The sequence below is a fragment of the Mastomys coucha genome, unplaced genomic scaffold (assembly GCF_008632895.1).
Source record: "Mastomys coucha isolate ucsf_1 unplaced genomic scaffold, UCSF_Mcou_1 pScaffold23, whole genome shotgun sequence".
Classification (NCBI taxonomy): domain Eukaryota; kingdom Metazoa; phylum Chordata; class Mammalia; order Rodentia; family Muridae; genus Mastomys; species Mastomys coucha.
In genome coordinates, this window is record NW_022196906.1 from 9,528,476 (window position 1) to 9,539,572 (window position 11,097).

Here is an 11,097-nt window from a genome sequence, read left to right on the forward strand (position 1 = left end):
CCTATGGTTTTCCTCACAAGGGACTTTTGTGGGCACGTTAAAGGCATGGAATGCCTTCTGATGTTTTGAATATATCTTTATTTCCCATCTGCCTGGTTACAGGAAGTGCTATTATAATGCGATCCAAGAGTCAGAAATCCAGGTGTTGCTTCTATCTTGCTTACTATAGGATAATTTTATTTTTTACTGGTTTTCAAGAGCATGCATGTGAATGTGTGTTTACCTGTGGGTGCATACAGAGACCAGAGGGTGATGTCAGGTGTCCTGCGCTGTTATTCTTCACATTTCTTCCTTGAGACAGGGTCTCTCATTGAAATTGGAGCTAGGTTGGCAGCCAGCAAGCCCCAGTGATTTTCCTGTCTCTGCCCACATAGCATGAGACTTACAGGTATGTATGGCCATGTCCTGTCTCTTCACATGGTTACCTGGATCTGAACTCAGGTCGTCATGATTGAGCAGCAAGTCCTCTTTCTCACTGAGGCACCATGCTGACCCCTAACATACTAGTTTTGTTGATATCAAATGCATATGTTTAAATGATGCTGGTATGTGGTGTGTGTGTGTGTGTGTGTGTGTGTGTGTGTTGTGGTGTGGGCATACCTACATACTATAGCATGTGTTTCTGTGTCTCCATCTTTAAAGAACAGGTTATTATCCTTATCATCCTTGCATATTTGTAATGTCAATTTCATTGTCCATTTTCTTGCTATTGCTTCTGTAGAAACTGGGCACTCACAAAGCAATTGAATTTTGCATTCCTTTATTGTATTACAAACAGTGGTGATTACAAAGGAGATGGAGGTAATGGGATGCTGTGCGTTTGCTGTGTCTCAGTGGCAGCATGACTCTCTGGCACAGTGACTTTTACTGTGCACACTGCACATTCAGAGTCCATGGTGTTAAGGCAGAATACTACAAAAGTGGACGTAAAAGCAGCAAAGACATATCCGTTTGCTTCGGAAACAAATCTTAGGTGTCTACATAGTCCTTCACTTTACAAATCCTTGGGTTTTGTGCCCAGCACAGAGTCGCTGCATTCAGTTTCCTCACATTTGGAGTTGAGCATGTCCCTTTCTTGCTGCCTGTTATGCAGGAAATGGGACCTTAGCATACATGATTAAAGTCAGAAAGAATTCAGTTATAATCCCAAACCATTCCTTAGACAGGAAAGAAACCCTCTGGGGCTATTCATGTTTATGATATCCTAACAGAACAATTAGTATGTGAAATGCAGATGCAGAAGCAGCTTTATGGAACAAAATCCTATTTTCTAGCTGCCTTATAGCAGTGATTTACTTGTGGAGACTAACCCACAGTCTCTGTTCTATGAGTCTGCTTTGCAGTGTTTCTCAGAAGCTTTTCTTTTTCTCATGGAGAGGAAGCAAACAGAAAAGGTGCAAAGCTCATATGTGTCTATTCTGCTTGAGTTTGGTATACTTGTTAAGCGTGAACTCGGTGTGTCTCTGTAGCTCATCGATGTGTGTGTTGAGCAGCTTCTCAAGCTCCTTGGCCCGCCTTTCTTCTTCCATCAGGAAGTGCTGTGCAGCTAGGGAAGCCCGAAAGGATATATCTGGAGGAGACTGAAGAGAAAAGAGGTAAGTGAGGCTAGACCAGTGCAGAGCCTTTACAGACGTAGGCATGTGCTTCTTTGACAATCAACTCTGCAGCGTAATGAAATACCGAGTTTTGGACATAGTCCCTGCTAATAAAACTCTCAAGGATTTAAGACATCTCAGCGCCAACCCATAAAAGAGTTCTAGAAAGGAAAACTGCAGTGACCAGCTACAAATCCAGGGTGGATGTAAGTACCAGAGATCCCAAGCAGAACACACTTTGTTGACTCACAAGCCAGTAATCCAGAACACAGGCAAGTCCCAAATCTGAAGTGAAGATGTAGCAGATCGCATAAAGATGGCTCATGAGGAAGCAGAAATCAGGATAGGTTTGATGAGGGGGCTGAACGCCTAGGAGAGTTAGGTAGGGAGGAGGCTGGTTGAGTAGATCCTGGTGGAGGTGCCTTCCCGTGTGTGTGTGTGTGTGTGTGTGTGTGTGTGTGTGTGTGTGTGTGTGTGTGTGTATGGGACTGATGCTTCAGTCCTCCTTCATGAGTCAGGCTTAGAGGAAGAAATCTGAGTGATGTCCAGTGTACCTGGTGGGGAGGTATGGGGACATTTCACAGCTTGTGATATGATTAGTGTATATTTAAACAAGAGGGAAAATGTTATGGAATAAAGGACAATATTAGTTTTACTTTAAAAATAGAAAGTTTTTTAAAATTATATTTAATTTTAGTTCTTTTATCTATCATTTTTTCCTCTTTACTAGTCTTTGAGATAGTGTTTCACATAGCTCAGGCTTGCCATGTAGATGAGGATGACTTTGAATTCCTAATCATACTATTTTTAACTGCAATGGTGCTAGCTAGTTTCCAGGTATGCACCAATGCTCTAGGCTGCCTTTGTTATCTTTTACTTTTGTTTGTTAGGAAGAATGAAGCTTTATGGTAGTGAACGTGGTTAGAAGTTCAGTTCATCAATACATTAAAAACTTGTGATCATAGTAGGTGATGGCAGAGTCCTGAGGCCTTATCCAAGTATTAAATCTCAACTGTTATCTCTGCACTGGGTGCAGCCTCTCTACCCGAATCTGAGGAAATAGCCTGGAGCATGCAGTGTCTGCAAACACAGGGCAAATACACTCTGTCCAGGGCAAAGAGGATCAGAAACAGCCATCCATCATATGGGTTAGATACTGGTGACACATTCCCACCCTGGGCTAATTATGTGTCACAGTGAATTCCATAGGCCCTTGTTCATCTGGACACTCAAAAGACCATTCCTGTGGAATAACATCAGGTTAGTGAGGCCCATGAATTCAAGGCTTAAAAATATGCATATACTCTAGAGGGTGAAACAAAGTCCCACACAAGACCCAGGGGCTTGACTTGTTGTTAGGTTGTGTGGGGCAGGCAGGGGTATCCATGAAGAGTACAAGTTAACATGCACGGAAGTTCTGTGTTCTTGGATAGAATGGCCTGATGCTATTACTGGGCAGCACGAAACAGAGGAGGTGGGAGTTCCATAGTGGGTTCAGGATAGGTCAGAAATCCTGCTACTGAGGTGAGGTGAGTGGTAAATCCTGTTCTAGAAAAATCTCCAGTGGAGAGAATGCCCTGTACATTTCATAAGCCTCAGGGGGAAGGTCGTGTTGCAGAAGTTGAAGACCAGAGTGAGGCTGTGCCCCCTGCAGCAGAAGGCTGCATGCTCTGCAGGTCACTTCCTCTCCTGCTGCTGAGCCCGGGATGACACAGAGCAGGCACACACTGTGTTACCTGTCCCATCTTATGTCCTTGGCAACCCCAGAGGATATTACATATGGATCCAATAGCAGAGTGAGTCTCTCACGGAGAGCTACAGAGGTACCTTCTGTTGACACCCAGGTCACCTGAGCCCAGGAAATGTGCCACCCTTCAAGAACACTGTGGCTTCTAGACCTCACAGGGTCCCATACACTGTGGAAAGGGGAGGGTTTTCTCTGCACTGGAAGTGGCCTGCATTCCTGGCTAGCCTCTCTCACCTCAGGGAAATTTTGAAGCTCTGTGGGATAAGCAGGCATATGGTCATGTATAAAACTTATCTGGGTTTGCTGGAGACCTATATAAGGAAGAAGGAAACATGCCTGTCATCCTAACACTTGAGAACCTGACTTGGGAGGACTGCTTCAAGTTCAAAACCAGTTTGTGCTACATGCTGAATTCTAGCTTTGGCTAGAGTGAGATCCTGTCTCTAAGAAACTGAAAACAAACAAAAAGCAATTGATTCATGATGGGGTATCAGGATCTCTTTCTGTTCAAGATAGGTGTGGTAAAACAACCTGTAGTCTTATTTCAGAAATAGTGCTGCACACCTCTAATTCCAGCATGCTGGAGGTGGAGGCAAGTGGATCACTGAGATAGCCTGGTCTACATCGTGAGTTGTGAGAAGGCTACATAGTGAGAGCCTGACTCAAAACAGCAACAACCAAAACAAAAAGAAGTGACATTTTAACCTAGCCGTCCTTTTCTATATTAGACTCAGGATTAAATAATCCAGCCTTAAAGGGAAAAGTCAGCTTTCAGGAACTCACCAGAGGGAGGACTTCATTGTCACCAACCAATGGAGTTGCCATTTCTTTGGTCTGAAACGGCAATGGTGACAAGGGTGTCGAGCTTCTGTTCGGCACACGGTCTTGGCTAATTCTAAAAGAGAAGAAATGGATATCAGTCCCCTTCCTAAGTATCTTACTTTCCTTTTTTTTTTTTCCTATTGCTGTGATAAAATGCCATGACCAATACACCTTGTAAAAGAAAGCATTTAATTTTGCTTATGGTTTCAAAGGATTAGAGTTCAAAATGGCGGAGCAAAAGAACAGCTGAGAGATCACGTCTTGTCCACAAAGCAGAGAGCTTTTAGTTTCTATCTGTGGTAATATCTACTTGTGCTTATTTTGAAGATCAAACGAGGAATCAAGATGGCCTGAGTCTATTGAAGCCTCAAAGACCTCCCCCAGGGTCACACCTCCTCCAGCAAGGCCACACCTGCAAATCCTTTCCAAACAGTTTCACCAACTGGGGACCAAGTATTCCAATATACAGGGCTATGGGAGCCACTCTCATTCAAATCACCCACCAAAGGTCATGCTTGTTGTTGTAGCTGAAGGTTTTTATTTCCCTGATGTTCAACCAGGAAGAACCAATCAAATGATTGAGTTTGTCTGTGTAGTTCTTTGAAAATAAATGGTCTTTCTGAATAATCTCAAATTCACTTTAAAAACTTGGAATGTAGAATGAAGAGGCAGAAAACACAATGGTTGCTAGGCAGCCTCAGCCTTCCTCATTCTGTGTGGTGATTTTGTGTTTCCAGGACATTTAGATTTTTTTTTTTTTTAGACAGGGTTTCTCTGTGTAGCCCTGGCTGTCCTGGAACTGACTCTGTAGACCAGACTGGCCTTGAACTCAGAAATCTACCTGCCTCTTCCTCCCAAGTGCTGGGATTAAAGGCGTGCGCCACCACTGCCCGGCTATTTAAATAACTGAGGTTTCACATTTGACAGAAAGCAGAGCAGCTGCTGAGGGCAGTTCTAAGGACATAGTTTAAGGTTCTCTGCTGTGCTTTTGGACGTTCATAACAAGACAAGCTTTGTGGGTGGGGAACTGTGTCACTGTATTTACCAGCCCCTCTGGATTCACTAGCTCACACCCCGATTCCCACTTACACCCTCCCAGACTCATCACACAATCTGATTGAGCTCTCTCCCTTTCTCTCTTGCTTATGGGAAGGGTTCTCAGGACAGGCAGAGGGTCCGTGCATGTAAACCACATAGAGCACAGTGCCTGCTGCAGGCTATGCACCCAGGAAAGATGAGGTGTCATCTTGATTCCTCGTTTGATCTTCAAAATAAGCACAAGTAGATATTACCACAGATAAAGAAACTAAAATGTAAAGTTAAATTAGTTACCCAGTCATTTGCTTCTTATTTTCTTTCTGGTACTGGAGAATTGAGCCCAGGTTTCTGCAAAGAATCCTGGCAAAGTGCCTTACCACAGGCTATCCCCTAGCTCTACTTGTGTCTTATTTGAGACAGGATCTCCACAGGCTGTCCTTGAACTTGAAGTCCCTTTGTCCTAGTGCCCCTGCCTTCCCCTGACATTCCAGCACCACCGAGTGTGGGATTGTATGCCTTTGAGTCACCAGGCTCACTTCAATCATTTATTTTAATTGTACAATTTTTTTTACTTTTGAGATTACAACATAACTACATCATTTTCTTTTCTCTCCCCAACACTCCTACACATCCCTCCTTATTCTCTTTCAAATTCATGACCTCTTTTTTCATTACTTATTGCATGAATATATGTATATGCTTATATATTCCTAAGGATAAACTATTTAGTCTGTCTAATGTTACTTTAGATTACAAAGTAGGGAAGCAAGCAACTGTTTTACACAGCTATGACACCTATGAACCATATCAACAAGTTGGCGATAACCAACAGCTCTCTAATTGGACTTAAGACCCACTTAACAAGAGGGCAATCATGCCTGTGCTAGAAACCTAGCCAACTCCCCCAGGCTAGTAAAGTCATAGATCTTGGAGAAGAACAGATAATTTTACTAAATCAACATAGTCCCTAACTGTATATGACAGCCCTCACCCCTCAGGAAGGACACTTTTATTTGCAACAATCAGAAGCCATTACAGAAAATCATACCTAATCAAAATGTAGAGTTGCCGAGCCCATTCCCAGTGGATACATCTACAATATAGCTGGAGTACTTAAGGCTCAGGGAACATTGCAGAAGACAGAGCAGCAAGCCCAGGAGAGCCAGAGGACAGTGTTTGCTGTGAGACTGTCTCCAGGGAATGGAAATTACACCCATAGTCTCCCCAACATGACTGCTCAGATGTGAACAGAGCAATGAAGACACCAGTGGACATGCCAGAGTGGATGGGGAAACGGCCGGGGGTCTCAACTCTATACAAGGAATTAAGGCAACCAAGGTAGCCTGAAGGGAGAGGTGATCTTCCAGGGACACCAGTTGTTTATCCATACCAAATGCTCAGCCCTGGAAAGTTATTTACTCTAGAGGTGAGAATAGATAACCAGGAACTGGTAACTTTGAATACAAGCTCAAGCATTCCTGAAGTTGAAACCCACAGTAAGGATGAAAAACACACTATGGAATTTGTCAATTGTACTGAAGTATTGGTTGGGAAATGTAAGTAATAAAACACTGGGCAGATAAGCAAATAATGAAACAAAATGACATCCCTTAAAATCAGACCAAAGACCACCCCACCCAGCCTGTTTGATGAAATCTCTTTCATGAAAGTGGGGCTTAAATTTAATCAAATTATCAAAGACCTTGAAAACATAAAATCTGTTTGAAAGCTCTTTATCCTTAACTAATAGACCCAGGTTTCCCACGGTGCTAACCATTTTCAAAGCTGTGCTTTGAAACAATTGAAAACCCCACACTGTGGTTTTCTGTTCTCATTCTAAGCCTGGTCCACATAGACTTGCTTCTTACACAGACTTCAAGTCTGTGCATACAAATGGCACTAAGCAAGGTGCTAGGCCTCTGCAGATCAGCTCAGAGAAACAAACAAAATGTGTTTCTCCGTTTTACTTATCTTGAAATAAATCTTTTCCCCCATTATCCCACACCATAATTACCATGGAAACAGAACAGCAAATTAAATGGAAATAACATGGTTTATGATATGAACAATAGATGAAACATCTCACAGTTCAAACTGAGCAGTGTCAATCGCATAATGCACTCTCAGAATCTCTGGCTTGTGCCTAATGTCTACACTTCAAGGTGGAAAAACAAGACAATTAGAGAGGTGATCTGAGAAACAATATATGTATGTGTATATTGTGTATGTATGTGTTCAGATATGTGTGTATATGTGTGTAATCTCAACTGTGCAGAAATTTTATACAAAGTATTATTTGTTCTAAATTATCTAAATAATTATCCCAATTATCCATTTTGCTGTGGATGCAGAGATGGCTTTATGGCAATAATTACTAAGATTTATGTAGGAATATTTTATATATTATAAGATCAATAAAATATTGAGATTGAAAGAAAAGACTACATTATGAAGTAAAGTGCTTTGGCTTAAATCATTTTTATAGCTGAAAGCTCTTCTAGAACATAGCTATTCAAATACTTCATAAAACCACCTTGCCCAAAATGCTGCACGTATCAATTTAAAATGGGCTTCAAAATCACTGCAGAAGACTTTTACTATCCACTCACAGGTTGAACTGTTCAATTAGCTTTCCCATGGGCCCTGCTCTGGGCTGCTAAGTACGGCAGGCTCATCTGCTTGGAGGAGAGGCAGATCTCTTCATGGAGTGTGAGGTCCTGACTGCAGTTTGCAAGGCCTCTCACATGTGCTCCTGCCTCTTCCCCAGGTCCTTCTCCTGGACTATGGGATGCTGTCCTAGCCAGGGATGAGAACCCACCCGTTGTCACTGACCTCCTTCCAGCCTTGTCTTCTCCCGGCTCCAGAAGCTCCTCACTCTGACCTGTGCTGTCTCCTGGCCTGGAACATTTGGTTGGTCTGCTGTGTTCTGCTCCTTAACGTTTTTTTGGCTTCTAGATTTGTCCCTTGACCAGGGACCTGGCAAGCAGTAATGACAAACCTGCTAATTTTGTGGAGTTTTCCTATTAAACAATGTATTAGCTAGACATGAAGCCATCTTAATGAGTAATGTTTCCGATTACTAATCTCTTCTCAGCTCACAATATGAGAACTTAAACCATGGATTTACTTTTTAAAAGATTTATTTATTTTTACGTGTATTTGTGTGTGCACCTGTGTGGGCTAATGTGCCCCAAATGTATGCAGGTGCTGGTGGAGGTCAGAGGGAGTCAAATCCCCTGACCTGGGGTTACAGGAAGTTGTGAGCCACCTGATCCAGGTGCTGGCAGCCAAACGCAAGACCTCTGGAAGACCATTCAGTGCTCTTAACCACTGAGCCGTCTCTCCAGCCCCTGTGGCTTCACTTTTAAGTGTGTATTCTCATATAAAGACAAGCTCCATTTATTACAAAATTAGTTTGTCATTAAAATTAGTTATATATTAATAGTTCTGGGTCCCAGTGCTCTAAATTATCCTGCAACTTTAAAACACTATCTTTTAAGAACACTATTCAGAGCATCTTAACCAAATTCCATTATATCTCATAAAATTTTTAGAGTGATGAATATATTATTATTCTAGAAACTAAATGCTTTGAATCACCTAAAAGTACTAAAGATTTCAAGTGAGTGAACATTAAGATATCACTTCAGAAAGGGTGAAAGACAACAGAAGTTAGGGTTGTTTAAATCACTGACCGCTTCAATCGTCCTCCATTACAAGGGATAATTTCTTAGATTGTGACCTTGAGGTTTTGTGGAGTAATTTTCTTTTTCCTTCTCCAAATAGTTTATCCCACTGATATATAAAGATGATGGACATTTTCTGGTTAACTTATACCTGACAAATATATGGATCTATATATGCATAGATCCACAACATACATATAAACTATATATGTATACATATATACATACACACATGCACACAAATACATAAAGACACATACATACATGCTCACATATACACAGATACACATATACCACAATATATGCATACCACACATTTATATACACACACATATTACATCACACATATATGCATACATGTGTGCATACACACATACATGCATGCACATGCACACATATGTGCATATAATCTTTGCTACTTGATTCCCTGAGCCAGGCTGGAAGGGAGGCATCCTCTTCCACTGCTGGCATCAGCAGGGAGCTACCTGCTTTCCACTTTCACTGCTGAGCTCAAAGGGTCCCCACATCGCAACAGCTTTTTGCCATTGTGGGTTTTACATGGCAATAATTTATTTAGGACATTTGAAATGCTGTTTCTTTTCAAAACCAGGTCACCAAAGAACACTGAAATCAGACAAAGCATTAGAACAAGTTTAATGAAACTTTCAGCCAACGGATATGGCAGAGCCCAGCCTTGCTGTGGAAACAGTTCTCCAGGCTGCTTGTTAAGGTAATCTCCAGCTGAGCCTTTGACCTCTTCCTGACTGGCTTGTGTTTGTTGGGCACTGTTAATACATGCTATACGCCTGACAAAGGAAGGAGAAGGGCTAAGGAAATATTTTTGAAATAATAGATGCAGAGTAGGGCCCTTACCTGAGGCTTCCAGAGGTGCTCCAGGGATCGAGGAGAGAGGTAGGAGCCCTCAGTGATTTGCTGACATCAGCCAGCAGCCACACAACCCTACCTGGCATCTTAAGGACTGTGCCTTGCTCTATGGAGACTGAAAGCAGTGAAGTACTTTGTGCGGTTCTTATTCTGGATTAGAAAATGATCTCTTAGAGCAGGTTCCAAGTTCTACTGAGCCACTGACACATTCAGTCCTGTGGCCAGGGCCTCTTCATTTCTCCACAGTGCTTACACTGAAGCCTCCAGGTACCCAGCAAGGCACCTCCACGATGACACTCCCTCCATGGCTCTCCAACCACAAGACTCCCACCCTAACACCTGCACCACACTGCTACCACAGTGGAATCTGCACAGTGGCACCTCCACCATGCCAGTCACATGACATTACTCTCACCATTGCACCTCCATCATGGCATTCCCACTAGGACGCCTCCACTAGGACATTACTCTCACTGGCACTCCCAGCTACGACACCACTACCACAATATGCCCACCATGGCACCTCTACTACAGTATGCCCACCATGGCACCTCTACTACAGTATGCCCACCATGGCACCTCTACTACAGTATGCCCACCATGGCACCTCTATTACAGTATGCCCACCATGGTACCTCCAGCACAGTACCCATATTTTGGCACCCTCACTATAGTACCACCACTATGACACCCTTACCAAGGTACCCCCACCACAGCATTTTGACCTTCCCTCATTCTCCCTTTTCTAGAGAGGGGTTAATTCAATACTTTGGAGAATCTTGGGGTTAGTTTCAAGAAGCATTAGAATTGTTAGAACCCATCTTTGGAATTGGAGAGGTGGTTTCAATTTCTAGAAATACTTGTTGTTCTTGCAGAAGACCAGGGTTTGGTTCCAGGCACTCAGTAGCACTTCACAACCATGTGGATCTCTAGTTTCAGGGGATCCATCCCTGACTTCTGGCCTCTGTGGACACCAGGCATGCATACAAGGCAAATTTCAACTCAATTCTTCAGACTTAGAAAGAACAATTTGCAAATTCATCTAAGAATTTGCAAACCCGGGATAACAAAAAACCCAGGATAGCCAAAACTATTCTCAACAATAAAGGAACCTCTGGTGGAATCACCATCCCAGACCTTAAGCTGTACTACAGTGCAATTGTGATAAAAACTGCATGGTATTGATACAGTGACAGGCAGGTATATCAATGGAATAGAAATGAAAACCCAGAAATGGACCCACAAACCTATTGTCTCTTGATCTTTGACAAAGGAGTTAAAAACATCCAGTGGAAAAAAAGACAGCATTTTCAACAAATGGTGC

At 42.6% G+C, this 11,097-nt stretch overlaps 1 protein-coding gene across 5 annotated transcripts in view; it reads right to left on the reverse strand.

Moving 5' to 3' along the window:
• Nucleotides 1-743: 743 nt before the first annotated feature.
• The window catches only part of Deup1 (deuterosome assembly protein 1), a 69,231-nt gene continuing 58,877 nt past the window's right edge, over nucleotides 744-11,097 (reverse strand). For 3 of the 5 annotated variants that reach the window (XM_031344562.1, XM_031344564.1, XM_031344561.1), the window contains exons 13-15: nucleotides 4,126-4,237; nucleotides 1,438-1,580; nucleotides 744-1,082 (exon numbers count right to left, since the gene is read on the reverse strand). In XM_031344562.1, the coding sequence (XP_031200422.1) occupies nucleotides 995-1,082; nucleotides 1,438-1,580; nucleotides 4,126-4,237 (343 nt within the window). In that variant the 3' untranslated portion in view covers nucleotides 744-994. Of the gene's footprint in view, nucleotides 1,581-4,125; nucleotides 4,238-11,097 lie in introns of those variants that run through there. The other 2 variants (XM_031344563.1, XM_031344566.1) reach the window with 2 other exon arrangements.